We start from the raw sequence: 22,487 nt of genomic DNA on the forward strand, positions 1-22,487 counted from the left end.
AGGGCTCAATGGCACTCTGCAGCTCGAACCCGGCCCAAGGAAAGTCTCCCATAGGGCTCAATGGCACTCTGCAGCTCCAACCTGGCCCAAGGAAAGTCTCCCATAGGGCTCAATGGCACTCTGCAGCTCCAACCTGGCCCAAGGAAACTCTCCCGTAGGGCTCAATGGCACTCTGCAGCTCCAACCCGGCCCAAGGAAAGTCTCCCATAGGGCTCAATGGCACTCTGCAGCTCCAACCCGGCCCAAGGAAAGTCTCCCGTAGGGCTCAATGGCACTCTGCAGCTCCAACCCGGCCCAAGGAAAGCCTCCCATAGGGCTCAATGGCACTCTGCAGCTCCAACCTGGCCCAAGGAAAGCCTCCCATAGGGCTCAATGGCACTCTGCAGCTCCAACCCGGCCCAAGGAAAGTCTCCCATAGGGCTCAATGGCACTCTGCGGCTCCAACCCAGGCCCCAGGAATTTCAACGATATTATCGTGGACATTACGAAAAGTTCTAGAAGTTATAAAAAATACGAATTGTTCTCGAAAAAATTGTGGTTTAATGAATGGGCCCCTAGGAGTCGCTGGTGGAAAGCCCTTCACATATCTTCAGTAATCCAAAGTCACACAAAGTTTTCTCCTACGGAAAACAAAGTGTTGCAAAGGGCTTTCCATCGAACACTCCTATTGTTGCTGGTGGTTCTTACCCTTACGCTGGCCATACACGGCCAAGCTGGGAGATTCCGACAAATCTGGGCATGTATGGCAAGACAGGGGGGCAGCTCGGACAGATAATCTTGGGACCCCGGTGAATGAAGGATTATCTTTAATAGTTGGTTTGGCCAAAAGGAAGGGAAGAAAAGCCACAGTTAGTAGAGCGTTGGCTCAGGTTGGGTGCCCATGGAATACCTGGTGGAAAACCTGATCCCAACTGGGCAGACAGTCCTTGGCTACCTGCCCTGGCTCCTCGTTTAAAGTGTAAGCTGTAACCTGGGAATTTTGCCCCACCCTCAAGGATTTTTTTCATTTTTTATTTTAATTAAGCCTGGTTGATCTGCCTTCCAGAGAGTCGTCACTTGGCAGGCTATGCAGTTCATTGGACAGGTCTTAAATTAACCCCCTCAACATACAAGGGCAAAGCAGAGGCAAAAAGACCCCTGTAGGTAGGTGTACTGTATGGCAGTCCTTGCAGTCCTTAAGTCAGTGCAATTAGGCAGGGCCAACTGCTACCGCCTGGGATGCTCCTGGTGCCTCCAGGCATGTATGTAATGCCACCCAGGAAGCACGGAATAACCCATACGTAATAACCACGCGTAGAAGCACCGCGCAGACATGCTAAAACCATAAGTCATTTTTATTGAAACACACTGATTCCGATGGAAACACTGATGGGGGGTGATACTAAAAGCACTCTGCGACTGTCGCAATAGACGGGAGACCGCAAACAATGTGACGTGCGTTTATTAGAAACCCGGACGTCTCTTGCGAGAAAGGCAAAATGAGCCCGGTCTCCGTCGGCATGCACCTATTCACATATCCACAAACACCATGAAGCACCAGCCCAGCCCGCCGACGAGCAGCATGGTCACGTGAATTCCATAAATAAGCAACTCGTTGACGAGGCTAAAGTCGACCCTCCTCCGCCCCAGCAGAAGGAGAATGATGGACAGTTTGTACTGGAGGCGCAGGAATATTCTGATACCCAGATACTGAAGGCAAAAGAGGAGAGACAGCGCCACCCAGAGGATGGATGTGAAAAGGCTGCAGCTGAAGTAGAGCAGGAAGCGGATGAATCCGTACATCCATCGGGATTTCAGGTAGATGTCGAAGTTGTTGTACTTGGTGCGCACCAAATGCGTGGTTCGGACTGGTCCGCAGGCGGAATGCAAGCAGGTAGTGTGGGGCCCGTGGAATGACCGAACACGGCGAGGAATTGGGATTACAGGCATCGGGGACTCCACTGTCTGTAGGGTGGCAGGGGTGGACGCGCCTTGATCATACCATCCGATGACTGGAAGGCCGGAATGGAACCAAAGGTGTGCGGATACAGGAGCTGACAGTCGGCATTCGGAGGTGGCATTGAGCTGCAAAACAAAACACGTACAGTAAAGATAAAATAAAGGGAAAATAAACCTAATCCCATTTGTCTTGCTTTGATGCACAAGGTTCAGGCTGTCGGTGCACCAATCACAGCACAGGACCACTCCAGGGGAGACTACAAGATCAGCTGGACCTGGAAAGCAAATGTGCAAGAGAGATAAGGCTACTTTACACCAAATGCTATACGTCAGCACTTGGAATTATGGGAAGAAGAATCTACTTATTCTGGGGCTGTAGGTTAGAATATCAGCAACTAAGATTCAAAGGGAAGGGGGGGGGGGTCAGATTATTTGCAGATGCCCCCATATATTTTGTACTACGTATTGATTATAATGGGCACTTTCTGTTAGGGCCCATGTGTGGCCCTAAGCCAGTTTTCCAGACGTATTTCGTTATAATCAGTCCCAAAACCTGTGACCCTAATCTGGTTTGAAGACCATTACTGATTATAACTAGGGGCCTTTTCTATGGTGACAATCTATAGAAAGCTGCAATCAATATGGCAACTCATTCCCATCAGTGCAACAAATGCTCAGCACTCTGTTATTCACACAAGAAACACAGAATGTTTCCTATTGCTCCTTTGCACAGGTCTGTCTATATACTTACCCCTGCATCCCAAATCTTCCCTAATAGGAGTTCACCCCCACAGTTATGGATATGGAATAATCCCTGAATCCTACCCACTTACCCACAGGATGATGCCTTCTTGTCACACTGATGCCCAGGTACATCCCAGCATCCCCCCATATAAACCCACAGGCTAACCCCCCTACTGCCAAATCCCCAGAACCACCCCAGGCTGACCCCTGCTCCCCCACTGTCACAATGATACCAAATAGGGTACCTCCCAGCTTCCCCTGCTGTTCTCCAATATGGTATATGCCAGTCCCCCCCCACATAAACCCAAAGGTGGATTCCCCCACTGATACCCATTATGTCCATTCTCCCCCAATTGTCACGCTGATACCCACCTTTCTCATATTATCCCATGGGCTGACCCCCCCCCTAATCCTCACTGTCACAATATGGTACATTCCATCATCATCATCCCCATCATCCCACAAACTGATCCCCCATCCTCACTGTCCCACTATACCCAATATGGTACATTCCCACATTATCCCACAGACTGACCCCCCATCCTCACTGTCACACTATACCCAATATGGTACATTCCCACATTATCCCACAGACTGACCCCCCATCCTCACTGTCACACTATACCCAATATGGTACATTCCCACATTATCCCACAGACTGACCCCCCATCCTCACTGACACACTATACCCAATATGGTACATTCCCACATTATCCCACAGACTGACCCCCCATCCTCACTGTCACACTATACCCAATATGGTACATTCCCACATTATCCCACAGACTGACCCCCCATCCTCACTGTCACACTATACCCAATATGGTACATTCCCACATTATCCCACAGACTGACCCCCCCCATCCTCACTGACACACTATACCCAATATGGTACATTCCCACATTATCCCACAGACTGACCCCCCATCCTCACTGTCACACTATACCCAATATGGTACATTCCCACATTATCCCACAGACTGACCCCCCCCCCCATCCTCCCTGACACACTATACCCAATATGGTACATTCCCACATTATCCCACAGACTGACCCCCCATCCTCACTGACACACTATACCCAATATGGTACATTCCCACATTATCCCACAGACTGACCCCCCATCCTCACTGTCACACTATACCCAATATGGTACATTCCCACATTATCCCACAGACTGACCCCCCATCCTCACTGTCACACTATACCCAATATGGTACATTCCCACATTATCCCACAGACTGACCCCCCCCATCCTCACTGACACACTATACCCAATATGGTACATTCCCACATTATCCCACAGACTGACCCCCATCCTCACTGTCACACTATACCCAATATGGTACATTCCCACATTATCCCACAGACTGACCCCCCCCCCCCATCCTCCCTGACACACTATACCCAATATGGTACATTCCCACATTATCCCACAGACTGACCCCCCATCCTCACTGTCACACTATACCCAATATGGTACATTCCCACATTATCCCACAGACTGACCCCCCCCATCCTCACTGACACACTATACCCAATATGGTACATTCCCACATTATCCCACAGACTGACCCCCCATCCTCACTGTCACACTATACCCAATATGGTACATTCCCACATTATCCCACAGACTGACCCCCCCCCCCATCCTCCCTGACACACTATACCCAATATGGTACATTCCCACATTATCCCACAGACTGACCCCCCCCCATCCTCACTGACACACTATACCCAATATGGTACATTCCCACATTATCCCACAGACTGACCCCCATCCTCACTGTCACACTATACCAATATGGTACATTCCCACATTATCCCACAGACTGACCCCCCCATCCTCACTGTCACACTATACCCAATATGGTACATTCCCACATTATCCCACAGACTGACCCCCCATCCTCACTGTCACACTATACCCAATATGGTACATTCCCACATTATCCCACACACTGACCCCCCATCCTCACTGTCACACTATACCCAATATGGTACATTCCCACATTATCCCACAGACTGACCCCCCCATCCTCACTGTCACACTATACCCAATATGGTACATTCCCACATTATCCCACAGACTGACCCCCCCATCCTCACTGTCACACTATACCCAATATGGTACATTCCCACATTATCCCACAGACTGACCCCCCATCCTCACTGTCACACTATACCTAATATGGTACATTCCCACATTATCCCACAGACTGACCCCCCCATCCTCACTGTCACACTATACCCAATATGGTACATTCCCACATTATCCCACAGACTGACCCCCCATCCTCACTGTCACACTATACCCAATATGGTACATTCCCACATTATCCCACAGACTGACCCCCCCATCCTCACTGACACACTATACCCAATATGGTACATTCCCACATTATCCCACAGACTGACCCCCCCATCCTCACTGTCACACTATACCCAATATGGTACATTCCCACATTATCCCACAGACTGACCCCCCATCCTCACTGACACACTATACCCAATATGGTACATTCCCACATTATCCCACAGACTGACCCCCCCATCCTCACTGTCACACTATACCCAATATGGTACATTCCCACATTATCCCACAGACTGACCCCCCCATCCTCACTGACACACTATACCCAATATGGTACATTCCCACATTATCCCACAGACTGACCCCCCCATCCTCACTGACACACTATACCCAATATGGTACATTCCCACATTATCCCACAGACTGACCCCCCATCCTCACTGTCACACTATACCCAATATGGTACATTCCCACATTATCCCACAGACTGACCCCCCCATCCTCACTGTCACACTATACCCAATATGGTACATTCCAACATTATCCCACAGACTGACCCCCCATCCTCACTGTCACACTATACCCAATATGGTACATTCCCACATTATCCCACAGACTGACCCCCCCCATCCTCACTGTCACACTATACCCAATATGGTACATTCCCACATTATCCCACAGACTGACCCCCCATCCTCACTGTCACACTATACCCAATATGGTACATTCCCACATTATCCCACAGACTGACCCCCCCATCCTCACTGTCACACTATACCCAATATGGTACATTCCCACATTATCCCACAGACTGACCCCCCCATCCTCACTGTCACACTATACCCAATATGGTACATTCCCACATTATCCCACAGACTGACCCCCCCCCATCCTCACTGTCACACTATACCCAATATGGTACATTCCCACATTATCCCACAAACTGACCCCCCCATCCTCACTGACACACTATACCCAATATGGTACATTCCAACATTATCCCACAGACTGACCCCCCCATCCTCACTGACACACTATACCCAATATGGTACATTCCCACATTATCCCACAGACTGACCCCCCCATCCTCACTGACACACTATACCCAATATGGTACATTCCCACATTATCCCACAGACTGACCCCCCATCCTCACTGTCACACTATACCCAATATGGTAAATTCCAACATTATCCCACAGACTGACCCCCCCCCCATCCTCACTGTCACACTATACCCAATATGGTACATTCCAACATTATCCCACAGACTGACCCCCCCATCCTCACTGTCACACTATACCCAATATGGTACATTCCCACATTATCCCACAGACTGACCCCCCCCCCCATCCTCACTGACACACTATACCCAATATGGTACATTCCAACATTATCCCACAGACTGACCCCCCCATCCTCACTGTCACACTATACCCAATATGGTACATTCCCACATTATCCCACAGACTGACCCCCCATCCTCACTGTCACACTATACCCAATATGGTACATTACCACATTATTCCACAGACTGACCCCCCCATCCTCACTGACACACTATACCAATATGGTACATTCCCACATTATCCCACAGACTGACCCCCCATCCTCACTGTCACACTATACCCAATATGGTAAATTCCAACATTATCCCACAGACTGACCCCCCCCCATCCTCACTGTCACACTATACCCAATATGGTACATTCCCACATTATCCCACAGACTGACCCCCCCCCCATCCTCACTGACACACTATACCCAATATGGTACATTCCAACATTATCCCACAGACTGACCCCCCCATCCTCACTGTCACACTATACCCAATATGGTACATTCCCACATTATCCCACAGACTGACCCCCCCATCCTCACTGACACACTATACCCAATATGGTACATTCCCACATTATCCCACAGACTGACCCCCCCCATCCTCACTGTCACACTATACCCAATATGGTACATTCCCACATTATCCCACAGACTGACCCCCCATCCTCACTGTCACACTATACCCAATATGGTACATTCCAACATTATCCCACAGACTGACCCCCCATCCTCACTGTCACACTATACCCAATATGGTACATTCCCACATTATCCCACAGACTGACCCCCCATCCTCACTGTCACACTATACCCAATATGGTACATTCCCACATTATCCCAAAGACTGACCCCCCCATCCTCACTGTCACACTATACCCAATATGGTACATTCCAACATTATCCCACAGACTGACCCCCCCATCCTCACTGTCACATTATACCCAATATGGTACATTCCCACATTATTCCACAGACTGACCCCCCCATCCTCACTGTCACACTATACCCAATATGGTACATTCCCACATTATCCCACAGACTGACCCCCCATCCTCACTGTCACACTATACCCAATATGGTACATTCCCACATTATCCCACAGACTGACCCCCATCCTCACTGTCACACTATACCCAATATGGTACATTACCACATTATTCCACAGACTGACCCCCCATCCTCTCTGTCACACTATACCCAATATGGTACATTCCCACATTATCCCACAGACTGACCCCCCATCCTCACTGTCACACTATACCCAATATGGTACATTCCCACATTATCCCACAGACTGACCCCCCATCCTCACTGACACACTATACCCAATATGGTACATTCCCACATTATTCCACAGACTGACCCCCCCCATCCTCACTGACACACTATACCCAATATGGTACATTCCAACATTATCCCACAGACTGACCCCCCATCCTCACTGTCACACTATACCCAATATGGTACATTCCCACATTATCCCACAGACTGACCCCCCATCCTCACTGTCACACTATACCCAATATGGTACATTCCAACATTATCCCACAGACTGACCCCCCATCCTCACTGTCACACTATACCCAATATGGTACATTCCCACATTATTCCACAGACTGACCCCCCATCCTCACTGTCACACTATACCCAATATGGTACATTCCCACATTATCCCACAGACTGACCCCCCATCCTCACTGTCACACTATACCCAATATGGTACATTCCAACATTATCCCACAGACTGACCCCCCATCCTCACTGTCACACTATACCCAATATGGTACATTCCCACATTATCCCACAGACTGACCCCCCCATCCTCACTGTCACACTATACCCAATATGGTACATTCCAACATTATCCCACAGACTGACCCCCCATCCTCACTGTCACACTATACCCAATATGGTACATTCCAACATTATCCCACAGACTGACCCCCCATCCTCACTGTCACACTATACCCAATATGGTACATTCCAACATTATCCCACAGACTGACCCCCCCATCCTCACTGTCACACTAATACCCAATATGGTACATTCCCACATTATCCCACAGACTGACCCCCATCCTCACTGTCACACTATACCCAATATGGTACATTCCAACATTATCCCACAGACTGACCCCCCATCCTCACTGTCACACTATACCCAATATGGTACATTCCCACATTATCCCACACTGACCCCCCCATCCTCACTGTCACACTATACCCAATATGGTACATTCCCACATTATTCCACAGACTGACCCCCCCATCCTCACTGACACACTATACCCAATATGGTACATTCCCACATTATTCCACAGACTGACCCCCCCATCCTCACTGTCACACTATACCCAATATGGTACATACCCACATTATTCCCACAGACTGACCCCCCCATCCTCACTGACACACTATACCCAATATGGTACATTCCCACATTATCCCACAGACTGACCCCCCATCCTCACTGACACACTATACCCAATATGGTACATTCCAACATTATCCCACAGACTGACCCCCCATCCTCACTGACACACTATACCCAATATGGTACATTCCCACATTATCCCACAGACTGACCCCCATCCTCACTGACACACTATACCCAATATGGTACATTCCCACATTATCCCACAGACTGACCCCCCATCCTCACTGACACACTATACCCAATATGGTACATTCCCACATTATCCCACAGACTGACCCCCCATCCTCACTGTCACACTATACCCAATATGGTACATTCCCACATTATCCCACAGACTGACCCCCATCCTCACTGTCACACTATACCCAATATGGTACATTCCCACATTATCCCACAGACTGACCCCCCATCCTCACTGTCACACTATACCCAATATGGTACATTCCCACATTATCCCACAGACTGACCCCCCATCCTCACTGACACACTATACCCAATATGGTACATTCCCACATTATCCCACAGACTGACCCCCCCATCCTCACTGTCACACTATACCCAATATGGTACATTCCCACATTATCCCACAGACTGACCCCCCATCCTCACTGTCACACTATACCCAATATGGTACATTCCCACATTATCCCACAGACTGACCCCCCATCCTCACTGTCACACTATACCCAATATGGTACATTCCCACATTATCCCACAGACTGACCCCCCATCCTCACTGACACACTATACCCAATATGGTACATTCCCACATTATCCAACAGACTGACCCCCCCCATCCTCACTGTCACACTATACCCAATATGGTACATTCCCACATTATCCCACAGACTGACCCCCCATCCTCACTGTCCACTATACCCAATATGGTACATTCCCACATTATCCCACAGACTGACCCCCCATCCTCACTGTCACACTATACCCAATATGGTACATTCCCACATTATCCCACAGACTGACCCCCCATCCTCACTGTCACACTATACCCAATATGGTACATTCCCACATTATCCCACAGACTGACCCCCCCCATCCTCACTGTCACACTATACCCAATATGGTACATTCCCACATTATCCCACAGACTGACCCCCCATCCTCACTGTCACACTATACCCAATATGGTACATTCCCACATTATCCCACAGACTGACCCCCCCATCCTCACTGTCACACATACCCAATATGGTACATTCCCACATTATCCCACAGACTGACCCCCCCATCCTCACTGTCACACTATACCCAATATGGTACATTCCCACATTATCCCACAGACTGACCCCCCCATCCTCACTGTCACACTATACCCAATATGGTACATTCCAACATTATCCCACAGACTGACCCCCCATCCTCACTGTCACACTATACCCAATATGGTACATTCCCACATTATCCCACAGACTGACCCCCCATCCTCACTGTCACACTATACCCAATATGGTAACATTCCAACATTATCCCACAGACTGACCCCCCCATCCTCACTGTCACACTATACCCAATATGGTACATTCCAACATTATCCCACAGACTGACCCCCCCATCCTCACTGTCACACTATACCCAATATGGTTACATTCCCACATTATCCCACAGACTGACCCCCCCATCCTCACTGTCACACTATACCCAATATGGTACATTCCCACATTATCCCACAGACTGACCCCCCCATCCTCACTGTCACACTATACCCAATATGGTACATTCCCACATTATCCCACAGACTGACCCCCCATCCTCACTGTCACACTATACCCAATATGGTACATTCCCACATTATCCCACAGACTGACCCCCCATCCTCACTGTCACACTATACCCAATATGGTACATTCCCACATTATCCACAGACTGACCCCCCCATCCTCACTGTCACACTATACCCAATATGGTAAATTCCAACATTATCCCACAGACTGACCCCCCCCCATCCTCACTGTCACACTATACCCAATATGGTACATTCCCACATTATCCCACAGACTGACCCCCCATCCTCACTGTCACACTATACCCAATATGGTAAATTCCAACATTATCCCACAGACTGACCCCCCCCCATCCTCACTGTCACACTATACCCAATATGGTACATTCCCACATTATCCCACAGACTGACCCCCATCCTCACTGTCACACTATACCCAATATGGTACATTCCCACATTATCCCACAGACTGACCCCCCATCCTCACTGTCACACTATACCCAATATGGTACATTCCCACATTATCCCACAGACTGACCCCCCATCCTCACTGTCACACTATACCCAATATGGTACATTCCCACATTATCCCACAGACTGACCCCCCATCCTCACTGACACACTATACCCAATATGGTACATTCCCACATTATCCCACAGACTGACCCCCCATCCTCACTGTCACACTATACCCAATATGGTACATTCCCACATTATCCCACAGACTGACCCCCCATCCTCACTGTCACACTATACCCAATATGGTACATTCCCACATTATCCCACAGACTGACCCCCCCCATCCTCACTGACACACTATACCCAATATGGTACATTCCCACATTATCCCACAGACTGACCCCCCCATCCTCACTGTCACACTATACCCAATATGGTACATTCCCACATTATCCCACAGACTGACCCCCCATCCTCACTGTCACACTATACCCAATATGGTACATTCCCACATTATCCCACAGACTGACCCCCCCATCCTCACTGTCACACTATACCCAATATGGTACATTCTCACAGGCTGAATACCCCCCCAGGCCATATGGTACATCCCAGCCTGCGCCACATTACCCCATAGGCTGACCTCTGACACTTACACACAATCTCCCCGCCGCTCCCCCGCTGCCAGAGCCCCGGCGGCCCTCGCCCCTCCATCCCCTCAGACTATTAGCGGTATGAGCCGGTGTAACGCCCCCCTAGGGCCCAAGCTGCCGGCCCGCTGCTCCCTCACTTCCTACTTCCGCGACTCAGTTCTCGCGTTCTGTGGAGATCTCACTCAGTCCCCTTAGTAACCGGGGAAGAAATCGCGTTGCCAAGGTGACCGCTCATCCTACAAAAGCCCGCGTAGTGCCTGTAGTGTCTCAGTCAGTGCGGCAGCGGGATTCCTCTGTGTGAGAAACATATAAATGTTACCCCGGGGGGCACTTACTGTACTGCTTCCTAGGGGGGCATTGGGCGATACTAGGGGGGCATTGGGAAATACTAGGGGGGCATTGGGAAATACTAGGGGGGCATTGGGCGATACTAGGGGGGCATTGGGCGATACTAGGGGGGCATTGGGAAATACTAGGGGGGCATTGGGAAATACTAGGGGGGCATTGGGCGATACTAGGGGGCATTGGGAAATACTAGGGGGCATTGGGGCAATACTAGGGGGGCATTGGGCAATACTAGGGGGGCATTGGGAAATACTAGGGGCATTGGGCCATACTAGGGGGGCATTGGGCCATACTAGGGGGGCATTGGGCCATACTAGGGGGGCATTGGCGATACTAGGGGGGCATTGGGAAATACTAGGGGGCATTGGGCCATACTAGGGGGGCATTGGGAAATACTAGGGGGCATTGGGCAATACTAGGGGGGCATTGGGCCATACTAGGGGGGCATTGGGCAATACTAGGGGGGCATTGGGAAATACTAGGGGGCATTGGGCAATACTAGGGGGGCATTGGGCCATACTAGGGGGGCATTGGGCCATACTAGGAGGGCATTGGGAAATACTAGGGGGGCATTGGGAAATACTAGGGGGGCATTGGGCAATACTAGGGGGGCATTGGGAAATACTAGGGGGGCATTGGGAAATACTAGGGGGGCATTGGGCAATACTAGGGGGGCATTGGGCAATACTAGGGGGGCATTGGGCGATACTAGGGGGCATTGGGAAATACTAGGGGGCATTGGGCAATACTAGGGGGGCATTGGGCAATACTAGGGGGGCATTGGGAAATACTAGGGGGCATTGGGCAATACTAGGGGGCATTGGGAAATACTAGGGGGGCATTGGGAAATACTAGGGGGGCATTGGGCGATACTAGGGGGCATTGGGAAATACTAGGGGGCATTGGGCAATACTAGGGGGGCATTGGGCAATACTAGGGGGGCATTGGGAAATACTAGGGGGCATTGGGCAATACTAGGGGGGCATTGGGCCATACTAGGGGGGCATTGGGCCATACTAGGGGGGCATTGGGGCCATACTAGGGGGGCATTGGGCGATACTAGGGGGGCATTGGGAAATACTAGGGGGCATTGGGCCATACTAGGGGGGCATTGGGAAATACTAGGGGGCATTGGGCAATACTAGGGGGGCATTGGGCAATACTAGGGGGGCATTGGGAAATACTAGGGGGCATTGGGCAATACTAGGGGGGCATTGGGCCATACTAGGGGGGCATTGGCCATACTAGGAGGGCATTGGGAAATACTAGGGGGGCATTGGGAAATACTAGGGGGGCATTGGGCAATACTAGGGGGGCATTGGGAAATACTAGGGGGGCATTGGGAAATCTAGGGGGCATTGGGCAATACTAGGGGGGCATTGGGCCATACTAGGGGGGCATTGGGCCATACTAGGGGGGCATTGGGCAATACTAGGGGGCATTGGGCAATACTAGGGGGGCATTGGGCCATACTAGGGGGGCATTGGGCCATACTAGGGGGGCATTGGGCGATACTAGGGGGGCATTGGGAAATACTAGGGGGCATTGGGCCATACTAGGGGGGCATTGGGCGATACTAGGGGGGCATTGGGCGATACTAGGGGGCATTGGGAAATACTAGGGGGGCATTGGGAAATACTAGGGGGGCATTGGGGCGATACTAGGGGGCATTGGGAAATACTAGGGGGCATTGGGCAATACTAGGGGGGCAATTGGGCAATACTAGGGGGGCATTGGGAAATACTAGGGGGCATTGGGCATACTAGGGGCGGCATACTAGGGGGGCATTGGGCCATACTAGGGGGCATTGGGCCATACTAGGGGGGCATGGGCCATACTAGGGGGGCATGGCGATACTAGGGGGCATTGGGAAATACTAGGGGGCATTGGGCCATACTAGGGGGGCATTGGGAAATACTAGGGGGCATTGGGCAATACTAGGGGGGCATTGGGCCATACTAGGGGGGCATTGGGCAATACTAGGGGGGCATTGGGAAATACTAGGGGGCATTGGGCAATACTAGGGGGGCATTGGGCCATACTAGGGGGCATTGGGCCATACTAGGAGGGCATTGGGAAATACTAGGGGGGCATTGGGAAATACTAGGGGGGCATTGGGCAATACTAGGGGGGCATTGGGAAATACTAGGGGGGGCATTGGGAAATACTAGGGGGGCATTGGGCAATACTAGGGGGGCATTGGGCAATACTAGGGGGGCATTGGGCGATACTAGGGGGCATTGGGAAATACTAGGGGGCATTGGGCAATACTAGGGGGGCATTGGGCAATACTAGGGGGGCATTGGGAAATACTAGGGGGCATTGGGCAATACTAGGGGGGCATTGGGAAATACTAGGGGGGCATTGGGAAATACTAGGGGGGCATTGGGCGATACTAGGGGGCATTGGGAATACTAGGGGGCATTGGGCAATACTAGGGGGGCATTGGGCAATACTAGGGGGGCATTGGGAAATACTAGGGGGCATTGGGCAATACTAGGGGGGCATTGGGCCATACTAGGGGGGCATTGGGCCATACTAGGGGGGCATTGGGCCATACTAGGGGGGCATTGGGCGATACTAGGGGGGCATTGGGAAATACTAGGGGGCATTGGGCCATACTAGGGGGGCATTGGGAAATACTAGGGGGCATTGGGCAATACTAGGGGGGCATTGGGCAATACTAGGGGGGCATTGGGAAATACTAGGGGGCATTGGGCAATACTAGGGGGGCATTGGGCCATACTAGGGGGGCATTGGGCCATACTAGGAGGGCATTGGGAAATACTAGGGGGGCATTGGGAAATACTAGGGGGGGCATTGGGCAATACTAGGGGGGCATTGGGAAATACTAGGGGGCATTGGGAAATACTAGGGGGGCATTGGGCAATACTAGGGGGGCATTGGGCCATACTAGGGGGGCATTGGGCCATACTAGGGGGGCATTGGGCAATACTAGGGGGCATTGGGCAATACTAGGGGGGCATTGGGCCATACTAGGGGGGCATTGGGAAATACTAGGGGGGCATTGGGAAATACTAGGGGGGCATTGGGCAATACTAGGGGGGCATTGGGAAATACTAGGGGGGCATTGGGCAATACTAGGGGGGCATTGGGAAATACTAGGGGGCATTGGGCCATACTAGGGGGCATTGGGCCATACTAGGGGGCATTGGGCCATACTAGGGGGCATTGGGCCATACTAGGGGGGTATTGGGCCATACTAGGGGGCATTGGGCCATACTAGGGGGGCATTGGGCCATACTAGGGGGCATTGGGCAATACTAGGGGGGCATTAGGCAATACTAGGGGGGCATTAGGCAATACTAGAGGGCATTGGGCAATACTAGGGGGGCATTAGGCAATGCCAGAGGGCATTGGGCAATACTAGGGGGACATTGGGCAATACTAGGGGGCATTGGGCAATACTAGGGGGGCATTAGGCAATACTAGAGGGCATTGGGCAATACTAGGCGGGCATTAGGCAATACTAGAGGGGCATTGGGCAATACTAGGCGGGCATTAGGCAATACTAGAGGGCATTAGGCCATACTAGGGGGCATTGGGCAATACTAGGGGGGCATTGGGCCATACTAGGGGGGCATTGGGCAATACTAGGGGGGCATTAGGCAATACTAGAGGGCATTGGGCAATACTAGGGGGGCATTAGGCAATACTAGGGGGGCATTAGGCAATACTAGAGGGCATTAGGCCATACTAGGGGGCATTGGGCAATTCTAGGGGGCATTGGGCAATACTAGGGGGGGCATTAGGCAATACTAGAGGGGCATTAGGCAATACTAGAGGGCATTGGGCAATACTAGGGGGGCATTAGGCAATACTAGGGGGCATTGGGCAATACTAGGGGGGCATTGGGCAATACTAGGGGGCATTGGGCCATACTAGGGGGTTTTAGGCAATACTAGGGGGCATTGGGCAATACTAGGGGGGCATTAGGCAATACTAGGGGGCATTGGGCAATACTAGGCGGGCATTAGGCAATACTAGAGGGCATTGGGCAATACTAGGCGGGCATTAGGCAATACTAGAGGGCATTAGGCCATACTAGGGGGCATTGGGCAATACTAGGGGGGCATTGGGCCATACTAGGGGGGCATTGGGCAATACTAGGGGGGCATTAGGCAATACTAGAGGGCATTGGGCAATACTAGGGGGGCATTAGGCAATACTAGGGGGGCATTAGGCAATACTAGAGGGCATTGGGCCATACTAGGGGGCATTGGGCAATTCTAGGGGGGCATTGGGAATACTAGGGGGGCATTAGGCAATACTAGAGGGGCATTAGGCAATACTAGAGGGCATTGGGCAATACTAGGGGGGCATTGGGCAATACTAGGGGGGCATTAGGCAATACTAGGGGGCATTGGGCAATACTAGGGGGGCATTAGGCAATACTAGGGGGCATTGGGCCATACTAGGGGGCATTAGGCAATACTAGGGGGCATTGGGCAATACTAGGGGGGCATTAGGCAATACTAGGGGGCATTGGGCCATACTAGGGGGTTTTAGGCAATACTAGGGGGCATTGGGCAACACTAGGGACCGGGCAGTGACACTTTTACCTCAGGAATTGTTTATTCCCGCCAGTTTTCTAGCCAGCAAAGATGAATGCTGTATCTTCCTGACCGTCTTTCAGACCCCTACCCAGCTGATCCTCTCATTTTATGTCATTGCCCCAACCCCTTTGCACAGTTTCTATTAGAACAATCCCCCTACAGTTTTTGTGTGGCCAGAGATTCCTTTTTTTAAAAAAAAGTGGCAACCCTAGGATGGTGTCACCTCAAATTAGGAACAAATCACGCCTCTGCCCCACCCTAACCATGCTCAATTATGTTTGGATTCTCTCCTGATCCACTCAAACTCCAACCACTTCCCACAAAGCTTCACCTCTTTTTGGGTCCAAGTTGTGGAACTGTCCAGCACCAAATCCAGCTGAAGCAAAAATTATAAGTATTCAAAAACGACCAAATTATCACAGAATATGGGGTCTACATCATACGAAATAAAGTTAATGGAAAGGTGATCCACCCCTTTAAAAAACAAATAAGACCTTAGAATAGGTCTGTCTGCAGCATACTGGAAAACAAAAAGGTAAACTTCTTCTTTAACAAAGAGTATAAATATTTATGAGGGGCAATTGAGATGTACAGCTCTAACTAATTGGGAATCTTACACCTACAATTCTTGCTTTTGTATGATGTTAAATAATGATAAATATTGCACACAACTGTAATGTATATGCTGGCTGGCCAAGCCCCCCTGAAGCTTTTAACCCGTGACTTTATTTAACAGGTACACATTTAAGCTCCTGGCTTTCCTGATACTGCGATACGGCACTTCTGCAAAGGTGAGAATTAGCTCTTCTGTTTGATATAGTTTAGTTATCTGCTGATAGTACAGGTGTGCAATCTTATTGTGCTGGTTTAAAGGAGACATATTCTATAAATGGGAAAACCCCTAACCCTGTAGGCAATTATGAATAATATACGGTGCTGGTTTCCCTTTGGGCTAAACATTAACCCTATCTGTAACAATGGCCCCTTTATTGGAGCTCCCTATAGATCCTATCACTTCTCCGTCCAGTGTGAAATGGAGAGTGGGCGTGTCCTAACGGTCCATGCCAGAAGCACAGTAGGAGGGGGAGAGCCAATCACAGCCCTGCACTCACACAAGCACAGACAGGCTTCAGTTCCCTATTAGGTCAGCCTAGCTGCTGATTGGTTCCTATCCTACAGTGCAGTGTATGGAGGGCCGCTGGCTAACCAACTTATCCAGAGAATTCAGCCAGCAGGAAGTGGGACAGATGGGCGGGGCTAGTGGGGGTTTTGTGGAATTTCTCAAAAAATCAGTTCGAAACACAACATTTTTTACGTTTTGAAAAAAATCCGGAGTGCCTGCCTGTTTCTATTGTTCGATTTTCACAACATTTTGAAGCACAATCCTTCTATATCTAGAGGAGTATAATTCCCTGGTACATTCATAATTTTTATAGGATATGTCTCCTTTAAGGCAACTACAAAATGCCCATGTGGGAGTCAAAACGCCCAATTATAAAACATTCCTATAGTGTAATCACACAACAAATATAATGAATTCGATGTTTCCCTACTTATTACAGGGAAACAACAAAGTTAATCAGCCATAGACAAGTATATAGAGCATTTTAGAGCTTTTTGCATAATGTGTTTCTTCCATTGATGATGAGGTTTAAATTTCTTCAGCCATGCCAACCCTAATTTGGCCTAACCCAACCTGAGCTAAGGTTGGGTGTGTGTGCAAATATATATATTAGTGGCAGTCGTCATCTGTTGTAAAGGTGGCCATAGACGCTGAGGTCGCCAAGCGAGCAGATCTTTTCCCGATATCGCCCACCCATAGGCTAATTCGGTCGTTTGCCCCTGGGGACAAACAATCGAATTAGAACGACGGGTATAGGCATTCGTTTGTTCGAGGACCGCATAAACAAGCTGGTAGGTGTTTCTTGGTTCGGGAGCCGCATCAACGAGCCGATAGGTGTTTGTTGGTTCGGGAGCCGCATCAACGAGCCGATAGGTGTTTGTTGGTTCGGGAGCCGCATCAACGAGCTGATAGTTGTTTGTTGGTTCGGGAGCCGCATCAACGAGCCGATAGGTGTTTGTTGGTTCGGGAGCCGCATCAACGAGCCGATAGGTGTTTGTTGGTTCGGGAGCCGCATCAACGAGCCGATAGGTGTTTGTTGGTTCGGGAGCCGCATCAACGAGCCGATAGGTGTTTGTTGGTTAGGGAGCCGCATCAACGAGCCGATAGGTGTTTGTTGGTTCGGGAGCCGCATCAACGAGCCGATAGGTGTTTGTTGGTTCGGGAGCCGCATCAACGAGCCGATAGGTGTTTGTTGGTTCGGGAGCCGCATCAACGAGCTGATAGGTGTTTGTTGGTTCGGGAGCCGCATCAACGAGCCGATAGGTGTTTGTTGGTTCGGAAGCCGCATCAACGAGCCGATGCAGGCCCGTTCTTAGTGCCCATACATGGCCGATAAGCTCCCAAATCGGTCTAATATCAGCAGCTAGAATTGGCCCGTGTATGGGCACCTTAACACATTGGGTTGGGGCAGGGAAGGGAGAGTTAGGAAGTGGCTTGGATGGTAGTGAATATGTACTGCAACCTGCTAAAGGTGCAATTGGTCAGCCTAAACCAGCCTTGGTTCCAGACAAACACGTGGACAGTTTCTGGATGATATCTCATACCTGTATGATAGACAAATATACAAGTGCAGGTTACAATTTTAAGTCTGTACAGAGCTAATCAAAATGGCTCTGGTTACTAGGATAATGTTGAGATTCCTGTATTGGGGTTGGGTTATACATGTAGGAATGATATTTTGTTTAATATTTATGTTGCCTTTTCTGACCGAATAAACTTTTATATGAAACTGAATGTAACGGTATTATTGTTAAAAGTGCATTCATTATTTGGAATAGTTTTGCACCCTGAGAGGAAAGTCTGCTTTGCATTAAACCCGGGTGTATTAAAATCTACCCATGGGTACTTGAATTTAAAGTTCCAGGTTACCAATATACACTGCTTTTATCTTCCATACTTTCTGCTCCTGGGTTGCACTGCCATGAGTCAAGGTAATTTCCCCCCCCGTAATTTAAGCAGCAGTTGCACTCTGACCAGTAGCCATCCCCTGCCCTCTCACCCTAGCCTGGCATAGTAAGTATGGCATGGTAACATTGGCCCAACCATCAGAGGAATCATCACCACTGGAACCCCTAGAGGAAGCGCAACTGCATATTAACGGTAAGTGATTGCCATTTCAATATCAGCAAGCCATAATGTAATACTATTAATTGTGTGATAGGCTTACTAAAAGGCAACTACCTTGGATCTGATGGTGGTCATTATAATCTACCACATATAACTTCTCAGTGGTCACATTGTTGTGGGTTTTGTCTAAAGGTGGCCTACATGTTCAGGTTTTAGTCTTCTTCAGACGGACATTAGGATATTGATCGTACTCTTAAATGCAACGATCTAAAACTAACATTCAGACAGAAATTGTAGGATAAAGCCCTACAAATAATAAATTGGAGGATATTTGGCTAGTCTGACCCTTCAGTGATATAGTGTAAACCTAGTGCAGGGGTGGCGAAGACGTCAATCTCGGTCCACCAGTCGATCCCCTGTGGATTTCTAGTAGACTGCGTCTAAGCCGGGGGAAGTGCGGTGCGTTTAATGGGAATGCGTACGCTGCGTAGCTGTGTCTTGGGGTAGGAGTCAAAGGTAGATCGCTGGGGGACAAAGTCTGGGCACCCCTGCCCTAGTGTAATCACATGATCTATAAGTAAAGGGTCGTACTGGCCCACCGGGATACCGGGAAAAATCCCGGTGGGCCCCAGTCCTGCAGGGCCCCGCTAACTGCTCGCTAGTGTGCTTCTGCTCATTATTGTTTTGAGCCACACAGACTGCCACCTCCTGCTGAGCACTTCAAACCCCCCAGGAACTCCACAGCCACCCCCCAAATGGGCCCCACCGCAACGCCGTCCTTCTGGGCCCAGCTGAACACTACCGTAATGCCTTCCCCTTATGGGCCTTGCTGAACGCCATTGTGATGCCCCCCCTCCCCTTCTGGGCTCGCCGAACACCACCGCAACGGCCCCCTCCCCTTCTGGGGCCCACGAACACCACCACAACGGCCCCGCTTCTGGGCCCCGCCGAACACCACCGTAATGCCCCCCCTTCCCCTTCTGGGCCCGCCTAACACCACTGTGGAATGCAGGGTCAACTTTAATTTGCTTTACAGGAGCTTTACAATATGTAGGAGGAAGGAAGAGCAAGGCAAGCAACATAGGAGCACAAAAACAAACAAAAAAACATTTGTGGTATTCTGCTTGTGCAAATGTGGGTGAGTTAATGCTTTCAGTCTAATGCTTAATCTTTAATGCTTTCAAAACCTTTTTTACTGGCACATCCGGGGTTAATGGAGGGGTTCTCATCCATTTCTGCAGGGATCTTACTGGTATGTCTGCTGTTAATTGAGTGGTCATCCAATTATGCAGGGATCTTTCTGGAATGTCAGGGGTTAATGAAGTGCTCATCCATTTTTGTAGTGATCTTACTGACACATCAGGGGTTAATGGAGTGCTTATCCACTTCTGCAGTTACTGGCATGTCTGGGTTTAATGAAGGTATATAGAAGTGGTGGAGGGGTGTCAAATGCTGTGCAGGGTGCTGGTGACGGCAGCAGTAGCAGGTGTCCTTATGTGTTTGGTGGGCCCCTGGGGTGAGGCTCTCTGGTGGGCCCCAGGCACCCCAGTCCGACACTGTAGAAGTATATCTAGTTGTCTAAGCACTGTATCTAATATACTTTTCAATAATGGATATTTATTAAAACAACACATTTATACACATTGTTTGTTCCTATATAGTTTTTTTAAAAAAATCATTTTGTCTCATACATCTCTTACTACACAATTTTACATAAATAGGTCAGTTCTTCTTGATGCTGTGACATTCCCTTGGAAAGCTGCACAGTCACTAGCAGTTCCCAAAATAACTCGCGTAGAAGTCTGAGAAGCTGTGTGTAAGCAAATGGCAGGAACACCTTCAACTGTAAGAGTTCACAGTGATCCTAATTATGGCGATTAAATTGATTGATTCATAAAATGGGTAATGAGATCTTGCTGTGTTGGGTCAATAAATGTGCAGAGTGCAATTTATGGGGATAATAACCCAACACTTTTAGTTTTATAAATGAATGCCGTCTCAAACTGTCCAGCATCAATTTTGCTATGGAAGAAAGGGCTTTTTCAGGTACCGTTCGCCAATGGTAACCTGGGAATACTGCCATGTTAAACCCGCCAGTTAATAGAGCTTCTCCAGCAGAATCCTGCATTGTAATCTGTTTTCAAAAACAAAGAGATTTTTTTTATGTTTAATTTTGAAATTTCACATGGAGCTAACCAAGGGAGCAAGATAGCAGTAGATATCAGAATAGCACTCAATAGTAAGAAACCCAAGTCCGGCTTGGGACTCCTCCAGTTACATGGGAGTAGGAGAAACAATAGGTTAGCTGAAAGCAGTTCTAATGTGTAGCACTGGCTACTTCTGAAAGCTCAGACTCAGGCACACTTTACTGCTGCACTGCAAGTTGGAGTGATATCCCCCCCCCTCACCCCCAGCAGCCGATCAGCAGAACAATGGGAAGGGAGCAAGATAGCAGCTCCCAGTAGGTATCAGAATAGCACTCAATAGTAAGAAATCCAAGTCCAGCTTCAGACTCCTCCAGTTACATGGGAGTAGGAGAAACAATAGGTTAGCTGAAAGCAGTTCTAATGTGTAGCACGGGCTACTTCTGAAAGCCCAGACTCAGGCACACTTTACTGCTGCGCTGCAAGTTGGAGTGATATTCCCCCCTCACCCCCAGCAGCCGATCAGCAGAACAATGGGAAGGGAGCAAGATAGCAGCTCCCAGTAGGTATCAGAATAGCACTCAATAGTAAGAAATCCAAGTCCGGCT

At 49.5% G+C, this 22,487-nt stretch overlaps 1 protein-coding gene across 1 annotated transcript; it reads right to left on the bottom strand.

The window, feature by feature from the left end:
- Nucleotides 1–1,309: 1,309 nt before the first annotated feature.
- On the bottom strand, nt 1,310–11,790 carry tmem250 (transmembrane protein 250). Its single transcript, XM_031891885.1, has 2 exons — nt 11,627–11,790; nt 1,310–2,064 (listed from the first exon to the last, which is right to left on the bottom strand). Exon 2 carries the CDS (start codon nt 1,927–1,929, stop codon nt 1,510–1,512), a length of 420 nt encoding a protein of 139 aa, XP_031747745.1. The 5' UTR covers nt 1,930–2,064; nt 11,627–11,790; the 3' UTR covers nt 1,310–1,509.
- Nucleotides 11,791–22,487: the final 10,697 nt, after the last annotated feature.

Source organism: Xenopus tropicalis, chromosome 8 (genome assembly GCF_000004195.4).
Source record: "Xenopus tropicalis strain Nigerian chromosome 8, UCB_Xtro_10.0, whole genome shotgun sequence".
Classification (NCBI taxonomy): Eukaryota; Metazoa; Chordata; class Amphibia; order Anura; family Pipidae; genus Xenopus; species Xenopus tropicalis.

What these genes read in the sequence shown, in the direction of transcription:
- tmem250 (XM_031891885.1), bottom strand. Translation starts at nt 1,929, where the DNA reads ATGCCTGTAATCCCAATTCCTCGCCGTGTTCGGTCATTCCACGGGCCC.